Source organism: Vigna angularis, chromosome 4 (genome assembly GCF_016808095.1).
Source record: "Vigna angularis cultivar LongXiaoDou No.4 chromosome 4, ASM1680809v1, whole genome shotgun sequence".
Taxonomy (NCBI): domain Eukaryota; kingdom Viridiplantae; phylum Streptophyta; class Magnoliopsida; order Fabales; family Fabaceae; genus Vigna; species Vigna angularis.
Window position 1 is genome coordinate 19,778,223 of NC_068973.1, and position 16,304 is coordinate 19,794,526.

A 16,304-nucleotide genomic window follows, 5' to 3' on the forward strand; every position below is an offset into this window, starting at 1 on the left:
TCACTCTCTGTCACGTTGCTTGTGTCGTTCGTCTTCTCCGGTAGAGTAGAGCCTCCATCGGACCAGCCGCTCAGTCCAAGGCACCACCATTGGTGAAGGTCTAATGTTCAAAACTGTTCCACGGAAACCGAGAACTGCCGTTGGATTAGGATCTGAGGAAGCGTGTTTCCTGATCTGATCCCCCACGATTCTTCCCACCACCACAGCCGGTAGAAGGTGGTTGTCTGCTACTAACTCCTCCCCACTCGCTTCTGTGTTTTCCAGAATCATCCCTACCCCACCTGCGACACGCACCACCTTGCCCTTCTCCACGCGCGCGTTAATCCCTCTATCGCAAACCACCACCTTCCCACGAACTAAACTCGGGTCGAGTGAATCGGGCATGCAGACGCTTCCGGACTGGTTCAACCTTTTATTATAAACCAACCCCATCGGTTCGGTCCCCATTCTGGTTCTGCTGTAAGGCGAAACACCGGAGTACTGTTTTTTGTTGCCGAGCACGGCGAAGGCGGGGAAATCACGGTCCAACGTCCCAGCCCCAACGGTCATTATCCAGCGTGCAACATTTGCAAGTGAGGCCTTCTCGGGGCCCCTGTTCCTGGCGGAGCAGGAGACGAAGATCCCCCTTACCACCGCTGCGAACGCGCCTACAGCAATGGTGTCGTGAAAGTACGGCGCAGAGCCACCGCCGAGGGAGAGCGAGAGCACGTCGACGCCGTCCTAAATGGCGTGGTCCATCCCGGCGAGAATGTCTGACGCAAAGCAGCCGTCGGTCTAGCAGGAATCTCAGGCATACCGGCGTCAGTAAAGCTTGGAGATTCAGGTCACACTCATGTGTCCAGCACCCCCATGATATCGTTGTGCGACGCTTGGTTGTGGTCCTGCGCGGTGTGACCTTCCCACAGCCCCGTCTCTCTCTCGAGCGCCAAAAACTGCGACGTACACGTGGTGTGCAGTTGGTAGACTGTCTCCTCGTACACTCCAAGAACATCCTCGGATCTGAGAAGCTCCTGTGCCTGTTCCTCGGCCAGCGACGCCGCAAAGCCGTTGTAGGCATGAGTATAAGAGTAAAGCAAGGGATCGGAATCAGTGGTTAAAGATTGAAGATTTGCAGTGTACCAGTCAGTGTGAGTAGGGTAGATTGAAGGTTTATTGTTCTGTTTCATGTGAACTATGTATGTCTTCTTGGGCAATGTTAGACACCAGCAGCATTGTGCCACAAGCAAGAGGGACAAAACGAAGGTGAAAAGGGAAGCCATTTCATGAAGAGAGTGAAGGTTTCTAATTTAGTGAATGAATTATGCAGGGAAGAAAACAGAGAAAAGGAAGTACAGATTAAAGATTAAAGTTTGTGGCTCGTGGAGGTTGGGCTCTCTCAGGTGACGATTGGCGGAGGAATGAGAGAGCTTCTCTCGCGTGCGGAGAAACGACAAGGAGGGAGAAATCGACGTCGCGGCCGACAATGGTCTCGGGTGGCGATTGGTGTCGCCGGCGACGCCTTAGACTGAGCGGCTGGTCCGATGGAGGCTTTGCTCTGCCGGAGAAGACGAACGGCACAAGCAACGTGGCAAAGAGTGAAGAGGCAAGCTGGCATAAGACGTGGTCTCGCCATTTGCCACATCTACTAAAAGTTAACGTTGTCCAATTTTAAGGACTAATATTAAGAGTTTTAAAACTATGGGGACTAAAAACCATCAAAGTTTCGAGTAGGGATTAAACCCAAAATCGTGTGATACTTAAGGGACGAAAAACATATTTAACCCGAGGAAGAAACACCCAGTAACTAAAGTCTCAATTTAGTCACAGGGTTAACCCACAAATACCTATCAATGTATGAAACAGAGAGATAAAAAATTTCCAAGAGAACGCAAACAGGAACCCTAAACCCAAATTCTGAAAACGAAAGCAATCACATAAATCTCCAAACCGCGATAACCACCAGGGTCTTCAAAAATCCAATATGCATCAATGAACTAAAATCCAAAAAAACTCAAAACACTCATTCAAATCATAACCCCAAAATCGCGTCACCAATCAACAGGGAATAAATCAAGAAACGAACTCCCAAAACGCGAATCAAAACGTACAAAAGAAACCCCCAAAATTAAAAAAACAAATAAAACTCTAATTTCAAATCCCAAATCGGAACAAAACCCATATCAGAACCAAGAGAGAGAGAGGAAGAGGGAATGAAGCCTACTCCCTACGCGAGCTGAACCAGAAGGAAGAAGAAAAGAGTCCTCCGTTAAGAGAGAATTTTCTAATGGGATTCTATGTATATGTTTGATATCTCTATTAGGGTTAGCTCAAAAGTAATATAACCCTTTTTTTTTCTTTTCTTCTTTTAAAAAAAAGGTAATTGAAAGGAATCCTAAGTCATTGTTATTAAAATTTTCCTTTTTCTAGAGTAATAAAAAAAAATTAATTTTAAAAAATATTAATTAAATTATTATTATTATTTTTTTCGGGCAACGGGTATCCGCAGGTTGGATAGTATAATACATGCATCCGACTTGTTTAGAAGCGAGTATTAAAATACCCGCGTATAATAAATATCCGTGGATAGTAACTATTCATCGCGAATTTTATTTGTAGATATCCGCGTATAATAAATATCCGTGGATAGTAACTATTCATCGCGAATTTTATTCGTAGATATCCGCGAGCGTAGATTTTTTTGCTATTCCTGGCTGGAATGATGGGTGGAGAGTTGAATAGACACTTGTAATTAATGTGTTGCGTCTAAATGAATAATAAAGAATGACGAGTAAATAAAAATAATTAGTTGTTTGCATATAAATGAATACAAAAGTTGGTTATTATATATATATATATATATATATATATATGTGTGTGTAAAAGGAGCATTATTTATGTTGTTAAACTAAACATGAGAGAGCATATCATAAAAATAATAGTAAATAAGTGGAGATAGAAAAAAAAAAAAGCAATAATCGCATAGAGAGAGATTGGTAGCGTGGAAGTGTTGGAGAGTCACGTGGAGACGAAAACGAAAGAATTAGGTGCCGCTAACGTCGTACTTTTCTTTCTTTACCCACTAACTAAACTATTACTTACTCATATTTCATTTTTATTAGTCAGAAAATATTAAAAAAAAAACTATGTTTCGTAATAAATATTTATATCTTTCAAAATAATGACAGTTGAAATTACTGGAAATTGAAAATAAAGAAATTGGTTTAGGAAGTAAGTGAAGAAGATATGTAATAAAGCAAAAGCATGAAAGACAAAAGGGTGGGTGTCGTAGCTGACGTCACCAACATCTACCTACCCAAACCGCTCGATGTTCGCTTCCTCTTCTGTTCCTGTCTTTGTGCTATGGGTCCCACTTCCCACCAAACACCTTTTCCCACCTATCTATTTCATAATCATTTTATTTATTACACTAAATATTCACTAATTCCCTTCTAAATAATAAAATTATCTTCCAACAATTAATTGTACTTCATAATTTCCTTTCTAGAAGACCGGAAACCTTCAAACAGAACCTAATTTTCTTAATTAGCTTAGTAGGACTTCAACTTCGACTTTTGTTTCCCTTCACAATTCAAACGTTGACCACACTTATGTTTCGAGCATTGTTCCAGTTTTGTCCAACAAAATTGCAACATCACACTTACCCTTTTCTTTTTCCGACTCTACCAACAATCTTTTTATTGTTAATCAACAAGTGATCAACGCAGGGAATTCTTCCACAACGAGTAATGTTTGGAACAAACACCAAATATTAATCATTAAAATTTACTAATCTTATATCCATTCATTCGTGTATAAACCTGCATGTGTTTTTACCCACAAAGGCTTTTGGTACATGAAATATGATGACACAGGTATTTTGTTTTTCCGGAGATAATGACAATATATATATATATATATATATATATATATATATATATATATATATATATATATATATATAATTTTTCTCCTTCTATTTTAAAAAGACATTAAATCAAAGCCTTCTATTTGGTTAAAGTTTATAAGCTTAAATGCGAATGAACTTTATTTGGGAAAATATGTCTTGTTTTTTATATTTCATACTACTGTTTTAAGAGAAAACGTAGTTTGCTGCAAAACACAAGTTTAATCTGTATATGTTACTGTAAATTGTACTTTAAAACTTGGTTTAAGAAAGGAAAAATAGCAAGCAATAATCTGTTACATTTCCATCAACATACTTCAAATTTTAAAAAAGAATATCTGGTAAAAAACATTCTTGAATTTGAAAAAGTTAAATGTATGAGTATGTGGTATTATTACTTTACAGTACATAAATACAAAAAACAATATCTAGCTTGCGTAGACCAAGAAAGAGGATAGAGGAATGAATTGAATTGTAGCATGTATATGAATGAATGTGAAGGAAAGTTTGTCAAGTATAGTTTTTCTCATAATTGTCTTGTTCTGGTGACAGTAAATGGTAGGTATGCATTCAAAAGCTGTCTCCTACCTAAACACTAGCTATAAGATATTACAAACATCAATGAATTGAATTTGCTTTTTGTAGCTTCCTTCTCTCATAGCCTCAGCTAGTTAACTTCACCACTGTTCCTGCTGCCACTGCTCACTTTAGATCATATGTATCAAACTTACTGTAACTTACCAAACATAGTTAATGTCTAACAACTCATTACTGACCCACCACTACAACGCCAAGAATATTCAAATTTTAACCAATCATAACCACTTACCTCTCTATTAACTGCCTCTTTCATATCAAAATCCCTCCACCCAACCCATTGCAAATGCTTTCCATGCTAGTTTTTGGAGAATTTAAAGACATTAAGAAACAAGGACAAGTGATATTTTCATTATTTGAATCAACAGTAAAATCAGCATCACTATAAACATCCTGCGTACTTATTTTTGTTTGTGTTAAATTCAACACTACTTTCTAATTAAAATTAAACAACAGTAAATTTTTAATCTCTTATAGCCCAGTAAACATTTTTAGAGTGTCTGCAAAGTAAAGCACAAAACCCAGTTTTTAAGAGGCTTCAATTTAGCATTCAACCAAAAATCTCGACCAGCAAAGAATTCACATCCTCTTCACGTTTGAAATTCAATTGAATATATAAAAGATGAAAACCAAAATGAAAAGCTAGAGACAAAAAATTATCTAGGATTTTCTCAAAATTTGGGATTCTACAACTACTATTTCCATGTTGTTAACAGAGAGAAGTCACACCAAATAACATGACATTCACAGTCTAAATATTCATGGGTCTGTAAAATCTATATAGATTACTATCTGTGGCAGTTGTAGTAACCGTTGTAGCAGTAGCAGTAGCACCCATGCCTTTGCAATAACAAGCTTGGTCGCTTTGAAGCCCTAGACTGTAACAAAGACAAACACTTTGGCCAGTAATGTTCCCATACCAATTGTACAACACATGCGGTTTTTGATCATGCTCTTGCGCTTTCAACTTTTCTGGGTTCACCGAAGAAGAAACTTGCCGAGAAGAGGGAAGGCCAATGGAAAGGTCCAAGTTGATTTGATGGTGAGGGAGGGATTCTTCCACGGTAACGCCGCTGCTGCTGTTAGAATCTTCGTCGGTTCCAACCTTCGTTATGGCGTTGGCATAGCCAGTATGGCTCACCAAATGAAAACCGTTGCTGTTGTTACTGTTGATGTTATTGTTGGTAATAACAACATCATGGGCGAGGGTGTTGGAGCTGTTAATGCTGTCGCTGTTTATTTTTTTGTTGGACGATGACGTTGCCACAGGGACAGCGGCGGTGGAGGGAGGCGAAACCGCTGCGGTTGGAGGAGGGGTGGAGGCGGCGTTGATCGGTCGATGGGTTTGCGGGTCGATTCCGCGGCTGTAGAGTTTGCGCTTGATGTGAGTGTTCCAATAGTTTTTGATTTCGTTATCGGTTCTGCCCGGTAACCTGGCGGCAATCAGAGACCATCTGAGAAAAAAAAGAAAAAGAAAAATGAGAAATTTTGATTGGGAAAATTGAAATGATGTGACAGTGTGGGAGAGATTGGAAAGAAGAAGAAGAAGGGAAAAAAGGAAGATGGTGTTAATACTTGTTTCCAAGTAAGCTATGGAGGTTAATGATGAGTTCGTCTTCGTCTTCAGTGAAGTTGCCTCTCTTAAGATCAGGTCTGAGGTAATTAATCCATCTGAGTCTGCAACTCTTGCCACATCTGAGCAAGCCTGTTAGGAGAAAGGAGAAAGGAGAAAGGAGAAAGGAGAAAGGAGAAATGGGGTTAGTGTAAAAGAAAGAAAAGAATTGGTATTGAATTTGATTTGAAAAGTTTACCGGCAGCTTTGGGGAGGGATCTCCAACAACCTTCGCCATGGAGTTTGATGTAGTTGATGAGGCGTTCGTCTTCCTCTTTGGTCCAAGCTCCTTTGTTTGTGTGTTCCTTCTCACAACAAGGAGATCTACCCATGGTTGTGGTTGGTTGGTGAGAGAGAAAGAGAGAGAAAGAAAGAGAATAAGATGTTTTGTGTTGTGATGTGTTTGGGTTGTGGTGTGTGGGGGAATGGAAGCTGGAAAGTAATTGGTGAGAAAAGCGGGTGGAAGGAATATAAATGGGAGGTGGTGGAGAACAAGAGGAGGTGCAATTGACTCGGGTACCTTCTTTTTCTGAGAAGTAATGTAATGTAAGAGAAAGATAAAAAGAAAGAGAAAGAGAGTATTTGACCGAGTTGGTGAGAAAGACGAGTGGTTACAATTAAGTTAGTGCTGGATTTGGTAGGTAGCTCTGCTTTTCATGTTCCTCAACTTCTTTTTCTCTCTCCTCTCTTTCTTCTTTTTTCCTTCTCCCCTCTCTTCTTTCCTCTATTCACACTTTCACCCCTATTACTAATTAACCAACTCTAACTAACTATTTCTTTTAACTTTATTACTTCCCTTTCACCTTAATTACTCTTCCTCACTTTTAACTCTATATATAAAATTCAACGAAAATATTTTATTCACTTTCTTTCTAGAGACAACAAAAATAGCGATTTTAATATTTGAAAAATAGAAAATAAATTTTAAATAAAAATAATTTTTTTTTATTTTATAAAACTAGAACTATATTTAAATCTACAAATGTATAAATATCTTATGTTAGTGTCATTAACTAAATTTAATCATTTTCGCTACTATATATCATTGGACAAAATGGGGTTTGACTAAAATTCTTAAAGTAAAAGTCCTCAATTTAAGTTTTATGAATAAAAAAGTACAATTAGGAAGAGAAATTTTATCAAAAAAGTCAAATTCTTCACTTTAAAACCGTCTTTCTCAAAAGTAATAAACATTTTACACTTGTAATTAATATAATAAAAAAAATTAAACAATTTCCCTAATCATTAAAATCTAGTGAACTGAATTTATTTAAAAAGTCAGAAGGAGTAAATGATCGAAAATAGTGATCGATACTAATCTGAATAAATACTTTAACACTAATTTTTTTAAAATATAAGTCTAATAACAAGAATTATATATATATATATATATATATATATATATATATATATATATATATATATATATATATATATATATATATATATATTAAGCAACTTAGCTAGTGTGGTGTTTTTTATTTATTTATTTTTTTTTCCTTTCGTCACAACTCATTACAAATTATTTCTGAGATAAAAGTTTATTACTGTAAGCATTAAAGATAAGACTGGTAATCATTGATATTTTTTGTAGTTAAAAGAATTTTTGTGCATGAAAATAGTATATTCTTTAAGCAAGAAAAAACAAAGCAATTTGAAGGTTAAAACTAAAAATACTTATCAATGTAATTAATTTTACATTGATCTTTAAACAATAAATTTTGAACATCTATGTTTAGTGAAATAAATAATTATATATTATCACAACTTGTGGACATAGAAATTCGAAGCTTTCTTATTCAAATTTTTGTAAATAAGTTTCTTGCAAGATACAATTAGCATGATTTATGGAAAAATGTCTTGAAGACAGCACCATCTTAATCAGCCGTCAAAACCCTAATTTGAGGTTTTGACGACTCCATTTTGATTAATGAAGGAAAATAAATTTTGGATTTGGACGGAGATGAAATTAGGTGTAAAGTCAACGAAAAAGAATTTTGGGTTTTTGATTTTAGGTAAAGTTTGGTGCAACGAATATTTTATATCTTTCTAACTCAATTACAGCCATTATTTACAGAAAGAAATGATGACGATGAGAAAAAGATTATGTCTGTGTGCTTTTTAGAAAATGACAATACTTTATTGTTTAATTTTCTATATTAAAAGCCGCTTCCTATAACAAGTTTTATTCACAATTAATTGCAGATTATTTCCTAATTACTATACGAGTACTAAGCAAGAACAAACAAGTTATTTTATCTATAATAAGGAATGTATGAGACTAAATCAAAGACTTATGATCGGTTATTTAAATATATTATTTCATATAAGATAATTTAAAATTATTAAATTTTATTTTTATTTTTTAAATATAGCTTTTTTTAATGAATACAACAAACACATTTAATATCAATTATAAAAACTATATAAACATGATTTCTCTAATCTATTCAATATTTCTAGTTTCTTATTTATGTACAAAATAAGATTATTTAAATTTTAAAAGTACAAAAGAATGAGCTAATTATTTTAAATAATTACACAGACAAAAAAACACACACAACAAATATATGATACAAATTATACATATTAGTCAAATCACACTTTCACTATAAAACACACAAATTATAATTAAATTATTTGTATTAAAAATAAGATAATCCTCAAGTTCATATCACATCTAATATAAAACATTATTTTGTACATACATCTCAATATCATCATTAATCATATAAATACACGTGTTTTATCACACATGCATACAACTCGACTTAAATACATGTGTTTTTATCACACATGCATATAAATAGACTTTAAGGGTGAAATAAAGATTTTGTTCGGTTTTCTAAAAAGATATCTTTTAAAAAAAAATCTTTTAAAAAAAATCTTTTAATACTATTATATTCTATTAAATTAATTATAAAATTATATTTGAAAATAAAATTAATTAAAAAATTATAAATAACTGTTAATTTTTATTGGTATTAAAAATATATTTAATAAACTAATAACTTTTTTCAATAAATTATAATGTTTTGTTAGGAGAAAAAAATTGATTTGTTATTTCTATTTTGTTTTAATCATTTTCGACATCCCTATTTATGTACGAATGTCTCAATTGGGTCCTCGTTTTTTAAAGTGTATCAAAATGGTCCCTAATTTTGAAAATTGATATCAATTGAGTCCTTTCCGTTAAGTTGGCTGGACGGCGTTAAAAAAATTGATGAGTGGATGCTGAGATGGCGAACGAACGCTCGTCCAGCAGCGAACGAACGCTCGTCCATCAGCGAACGAACGCTCGTCGACCACCGAACGAACGGTTGTCCAGTGTGGAACGAACGGTCGTCCAGCAATAAGAGGTCGACGAGCGTTCGTTCTCTAGTGGACGAGCGTTCGTTCGCTGGTGGACGAGCGTTCGTTCGTTGGTGGACGAGCGTTCGTTCGTCATCTCAGCATCCACTCATCAATTTTTTTAACGCCGTCCAGCCAACTTAACGGAAATGACTCAATTGATATCAATTTTCAAAATTACCATTTTGATACACTTTAAAAAACGAGGACCCAATTGAGACATTCGTACATAAATAATAGGGATGTCGAAAATGATTAAACCTTCTATTTTTTATTAATCAATTTTGATTTACTATCTTCTTTTTTTCGTCCCTTAACTTCTCTTCTACTGGTTTTATTTCTTGGTTCTTTTGTTTTATTCTTGAATATTGCTTCAAAAGTTTGATACATTAATCAATATCTTTTAATTTATTCTATTATATATATATATATATATATATATATATATATATATATATATATATATATATATATATATATATATGTATCACGGTTTCTATTGTCTATTTTAAGAAGTAGAATGACCTAATTGATATATATTCCTTTTTATGTCCTTAGTAACATAAGTTGGATGGTTTTATTTAAACAAAATTAATATTTTATCACTTTAATGATCTCACATTAATTAAGTGATAAGTTCTAAAATACATAAAATTGGTTGGTTCAACAATGTACAATTGACTATTTTTTAATCTTAATCACTAACTAAACACAGATTATTCTTTAGATCTTAGTTAATTTTAAACATGAGTTTACTTGAAATATAATCACCGAAGTAAATATCAAATATATTATTTAAAACAAAATAACTCCTAAATAAACATAAACATATTTTGGAATGCAACCAAAAATTAAAGTATTACTAAACAAAATTTAAATCAAATAATAATTCGATGTGTTTATGTAATTTTTCAAAAGTGTCGATTTTCTTTACATGTTTTAAATTTCGAAATATATGGTAAAATTATCCAAAAATTAATAATCTGTCCGTGATACGCTTATGATAATAGTTTTAGTAATCTTAATTTTAAATAGGTTCACATTCGAATGACATATTAATTTTTTTCCTAATTTGTTCTCTAATAGTGGTATTTTGTACATCAACCAAAATAATGCATTTATAAAATAGAGTAAGACGGTAAACTTATTATTTAAAAAAATTATACATTTATTGTAGTTCTTTTTATGTGTGAAAGAACTCCATCAAATAAATTTCATACTTGCATTAAGCATTTTAAATTATAGTATATTCTATCAAACTTAAAAAGAATAAAAACTGATTTAATAGGCATTATGAAGACAGGAGATTAAGAATGAAAACTAGAAAATTAAAGCTAACTTCTTGAAAAGCACTACAGGAAATAGGTAAAAAAAAAGAAGTAAATTTTTGTTTAGTAATAAATAGTGATGACAAAGTTGAAGAAGATAGTGAGCAGTACACTTGATGTTCTTCTTAACTGAATTTTAGTAGTTAATTAATATGTGGAGATAAAATATACATGAAGAGTAGATGGACTACGTATAACAAAGGTAAAAATATTAAAGTTATATAAATTTTCTTTCATAAGAAATAATACATAAAAAATATATTATAATTTGAGGTTAAATATATTTTTAATTTATGAATTTGAATATAAAATTAAAATTTGTTTGTCTCAAATTTTATATATATTTTTATCCTTAAAATTATAATAAATGTAGTTCTTTTATTTTAATATTTTTTATGTGATGTTTTATATTGACATTTAAGTTGTAATGTATCTAAAGTAGGTGTAAAATTAATTTGAATTTGAATTTTGAGATATGAATAAAATATGAGTTTAATTTTTATTGACATTCTTTAGCCTAAAATTTTAAAACAATAAATTAAAGAATATTTTTTTTTTTACTTTTTTCATTTTTATTTAATGAAAAACTTAAACTCGTACCTGCTTAAAAAGTTTTAAAATAAAAACGTATGCAACCTAAAATGTTAAAACCATACCTAACAAGAAAGTAAAAGTTAAAAAATGTGGGAATGCACACCAAACTTATTGTTGAGTGTAGAAAACCAAAACCAACTTTTATGTTGGCTTATTTGTTTGGCCGATGTTTTTATAGTATGTGTGGTTCCACCTTTGCAGTGTTTTGTAAGTAGTTGTTTTTGTAATTATTATTTGTCTTATTTTGTTTGGTGATGAGGGATTCTAGAAGCACGTCTCAAGTCTCAACTCACTCCACTTACTCTTGTCAATTCAGGTTAGATAGGAGTTACTAACGTCCCCAACCATCCATGGTTGAGATTGCTACCTAGTGCTCATCAATAGTATCCCTTTCTTTCCCCCACTACCCACATTATTAAAATCATCAAATCAACATAAAACATTCAGGCCATGTTTGGTTTGGCAGATATCAATCTACGTTTAATCAAAACTCAACTTATTTTAAACGTGGATTTCTCATTCTCAATGTCAAATCAACTATACAACTATTAACAAAATTCTTCATATATTTTACACAACTTTTTACTCAATGTTTAAACTACCTGTATGTACCACTCATTTCTATAATTTATTAATTATATATATATAAGAAACTTCTTTCTCATAACTTTTGAAAAGAGAAACTGATTGTTTGTTTATATGATTTTGACTCAATTTTTTAGGTGAATTGTGGGAATGAATTCAAAGTAAGGGAGGGTGTGAATATTATATTTCATCGTAACATGAGCGGAAAAGACCAAAGAGGACATGGATTGCATCTCATCACACATACGTTTAAAAAATAAAGTATTAAAAAGTATTTTCACGAAAATAATTGTAATGACAAATTATAAACATAATTAATAATTACATTTATCGATGATTTAGAATATCATTAAAAAAATATATCACTCTAAATTTTTTATTTTAATTTGTTTATTTATATAATTGTGTAGGTCAAGAGAAACAATTTTCTGTTGTCGTTTTTCTTATTCTTTGACCTATGAATCTCTTATTTTAAATTCTTCCGGTCCTAATCGAGTGTGAGGGTACCTGCAAAAGGTATTCCGACACTCAAGTCAGTGACTTTACATGATAATAGTGATAATATTTAATGGAAAGTAAGTACTTAGAACTAGTTCAACATGCTTATTTTTGCAACTTAGTCTTCTATTTATAAGTTATTTCATAGACTCTAAATTGACATTTCTTTGCGGCTTACCAAAGAAAGGAGTTTACTACTTACCTGCTTGATTCAATCAATTGATCGGTCAGATTGGTAGCCCTTGACGCATTAATCTTCTAGACATTTCCTGATCGTTGAATAGATGACCCAAGAGTGAGAAAGGTCAAAGAAAGTGAGAATAGTGTTTTAGAGAGATAAAAGATATTTAGATAATGAGAGGACCTTTAGAAAATTCTATTTATATTATAAGATTATTTTAATACAACAGTTAATTTGTAGATAATTGTTACTATATTTTAAATTTAGTGTTATAAATAATTTAATTATTCATTTTGAACCAAATATATTTTAATCGAAATTAGATTTTGAAAATTTTGATCTAATTATTTTGTTTAAAATTAATTAGATTCCATAATCACATACAAATTAATTATATTTCATAATTCTATAATTGGGGTAGGAGGTTTAAAGACACACAACTTCAAGAGTTAAGTATTTATGAAAAAAATATTCTGAAAGTTTGTGCTTTATTGTATAAGTTAGACAATCAATTATTCAAATTTAAAATACTAAACATTATTTTTATATATTATTTATAATTAAATTTCTTAAAAATTGTTGTCATTGATTTAAAAAGTCTAAAATAAAATTATTTTATATTAATTATGAATTTAATTAAAATATTCATAAAATTATATAAAAGATAAATATAATAAAAAAGCATGACAGATAAAAGCATTTTGATTAGAACTGTCAAAACGGACCACTCAGTCCGGCTCACCACGAGTTCGTCACTTAGTGAGCCAACCTAACTCAACCCGGTTCATTTATTAGCGAGTCAGAAAAATTCGAACCCGGCCTGATCCACCACGGGTTGGTGGGTAAACGGGTTGGCTGACGAGCTTACTTAATTACAATTTGTTTTAAATAAAAAAATTTATAAAATTTTTATAATTCAAAAAACAAATTTCACTCCTAACATGGGTGTTTAATTAAATTTTGAAAATAAGAAATTTAAATAATTTTTTCAAGCAAAAAAAAAATAATAAATATTTTTTTATAAAATTAAATTTTAGTAAAATAAAATTAGGTAGGTGGGTTGATCACCATAGGTTCAACCCGCATGAGTCGAGTTTAAATGCACCGGGTTAAAATATGACCCACATAAAAAAATAACCCAACTCGAACCTGTAATAGGCTAGATTAGTTCAGAGGTTGTGACCAATTTGACAACTCTAATTTTGATATAATATTTGCATTCACTGCTAAATTAAATTGATCTTAATGTTTTTATTTGAATTAAAAGAAAATTAAGTTTAATGAAAAAAATAATTTGATATTACTGATTTTTATTTCTTTTCTAAAGAATAAATATTGATAAAATGAATTAAATTTATATAAAATTATAAAATTATATTAAAAAATATTTATTCTTTAAATAATATAATTTCATGAAATGCTATCTATAAAATAAATTGAAATATTATTTTTAATTTTCTAAATTAATTATTTTCAAATTTTAATTCATATTCACTTTAACCATATTAAATAAAAATATTTTTATAATTTTTTATATTATTTAACTATTATTTTTCATAATTAAATCTATTAAATTTTGGAGACTCATTTTTAGTTCACTTTTTATCAATAACACTTTTCACTTTTTTTCTTCTTCACTTTTTCTTACCTTTCCACTTTTTTTTCTCACTTTTTCTTATACTTATTTATTTTTTCTTTTAGTTACACATTTTTCTCTCTCTTTTTTTTATTATTGGACTTATCATAAAATTAATTCACATTTCCAAGATACTTTATCTTATCATAAACTTTATGCAATTGCATTCAAATGATATATATAAACTAAATATATTTTATGTTCTTACATTTGAATATTTTTGACTCTTTTTTAATATTTTTATTTATTGTTTATTTTTTTTCAAGAGAATGTTTAATTATTATTTTAAGTATTCAATTGTATAAATTTTTTATTTACTAGTAATATAACAAATTTATCATTTTTATTTTCTTATATTTAGTTTTTGTTTTATTTTAAAAACTCTTTCAGTTTTACTAAAACATTTTTACCATCTTTTAATAGTTTGATTATTTTCACATTTAATAAATTTCCTTAGATCTCTAAGGTATTTTGGTTTTACTATATCTTTAATTATGCATTTGTTTTTGTTTTCATGGTGTATCAAATTATGTCTAACTCACATTTTTTTGATATTTTTATTTTTCGTTTACTTTTATCATATAGAATATTATTTGGATATTTTTTATATAATTATTTTTATTTTTTAAACATTAGAAGTGTAATTTTATAAATAAAATTGTATAAAATAATTTTGTTTACTGTAATATAATAATTTAATATTATTGTCATGAATCTTTATTATCACCCTTCAATATATATATTGAAGTTCAAAAGATAAAAAGTCAATATTAAATTTTAATTATTATTAATTTAATATTTTTTTTGGTATGATTTCATTCAAATGTATTATAATCTTTTCTAATGTCAAAAAGGAAATTTTATTATGATTGAAAAAATGAGAATAAAAATATATTTTAATGTTTGTAAATTTAATAAATGTTTTAGTTCTCATAAAATTTTATTTAATACTCTTAAAAGATATATAAGTACAATTCTTTTCTAAATATTCGATGTTGAAAAATAAAAGTTCATTAATATTAAATATTTGATAATTATTTATTTTCTTTATAAGAATATCTTATAATTTTATAAAAGTTAATTAATTGATATTAAAATAGTATGAGTACGGAAAAAGTACAGAGTATACTCGTTATTACGTAGGGATAAAAGAAAAATTTCATACTTATTCATTAGGTTTAAAGGGATAAAAGAAAATTTTCATACTTATTAAATTTGGACATGATAACGAAATCTCTCCCATTTTAGATATTGCTTGAAATAAACTAAAAACTATATTATAAATAATGAAATTAAATTTTGGTAAACTTTGAGAAGAAAGAAATAAAACTTGTGGAAATATAATGTGAAAGTTATAAATTTTAATATAAAAACATGGTTTGCACGAGTAGAAAGGATTTAATGTATATTTAAGCCACTCCTTTCTGATAATTACTTAGAAGATTTTTATGAGTATGTTGTGAGTTAAAGTCATGCGAAAAGAAGGGTGTAGCATGAAGTGAGAAGAAGACTTGATGAATTTGATCTAGTTATAAGATTGGTAATGATGATAAATATTTATGATTTTCAAAGTTGAACCAACATAAGAGAGTTATGGGATTTTGTGAGCCGGCCATGTAAATTTTTAATTTCTTTATGGACATGGTTGGTAACCCTGACCTTCCAACCTTAGTTTTTTGTTGGTTCTAGAAGCACTAGAACAAAATAACCTTTTAAAATAAGTGCAAGAATCTCCAAGGTTGGTGACCCACCTCATCATCCACTCATCTCTTTCTTCCTCCTCTCATGCCACACTCCAACACACTCATTTTTTATATATCATGAAATGCCTACTATTCTTATCTTCCAGTATTTTGACTGTGACCAAGAGATCTTGCCATGTGGTCCCTCCTCATGAAGATTAGATTAGGAACACCCCCAAAAGTGAAGGACCAATGTAATTTGCTTTCCCGTTATTCAACGCCCGCATATATTCCATAATTCTAAAATCATTAAAAGGGCATCATAACACGTTGACAATAACCAATCCATCTCCTAAT

The 16,304-nt window shown here is 30.5% G+C and overlaps 2 protein-coding genes across 2 annotated transcripts; both read right to left on the reverse strand.

Moving 5' to 3' along the window:
- Positions 1-1,259, reverse strand: LOC108330360 (subtilisin-like protease SBT1.8). The gene is made up of 2 exons (XM_052876462.1): positions 846-1,259; positions 1-720 (listed from the first exon to the last, which is right to left on the reverse strand). The coding sequence occupies exons 1-2, from the start codon at positions 1,257-1,259 to the stop codon at positions 1-3; spliced, it is 1,134 nt and encodes a 377-aa protein (XP_052732422.1).
- Positions 1,260-5,123: 3,864 nt separating this feature from the next.
- LOC108330672 (myb-related protein 308) lies at positions 5,124-6,674 on the reverse strand. The gene is made up of 3 exons (XM_017565179.2): positions 6,292-6,674; positions 6,056-6,185; positions 5,124-5,934 (listed from the first exon to the last, which is right to left on the reverse strand). The coding sequence occupies exons 1-3, from the start codon at positions 6,422-6,424 to the stop codon at positions 5,232-5,234; spliced, it is 966 nt and encodes a 321-aa protein (XP_017420668.1). The 5' UTR covers positions 6,425-6,674; the 3' UTR covers positions 5,124-5,231.
- Between the last annotated feature and the right edge of the window lie 9,630 nt (positions 6,675-16,304).

Excerpts from the sequence above, each read along its gene's own strand:
- LOC108330360 (XM_052876462.1), bottom strand. The coding sequence starts at position 1,259 with ATGGCTTCCCTTTTCACCTTCGTTTTGTCCCTCTTGCTTGTGGCACAA. Across the intron at positions 721-845 it reads CGCACAACGATATCATGGGG|GACGGCGTCGACGTGCTCTC; the intron begins GTGCTGGACACA and ends CACGCCATTTAG.
- LOC108330672 (XM_017565179.2), bottom strand. The coding sequence starts at position 6,424 with ATGGGTAGATCTCCTTGTTGTGAGAAGGAACACACAAACAAAGGAGCT. Across the intron at positions 6,186-6,291 it reads ATCCCTCCCCAAAGCTGCCG|GCTTGCTCAGATGTGGCAAG; the intron begins GTAAACTTTTCA and ends TTCTCCTAACAG. Across the intron at positions 5,935-6,055 it reads CATAGCTTACTTGGAAACAA|ATGGTCTCTGATTGCCGCCA; the intron begins GTATTAACACCA and ends TTTTTTTCTCAG.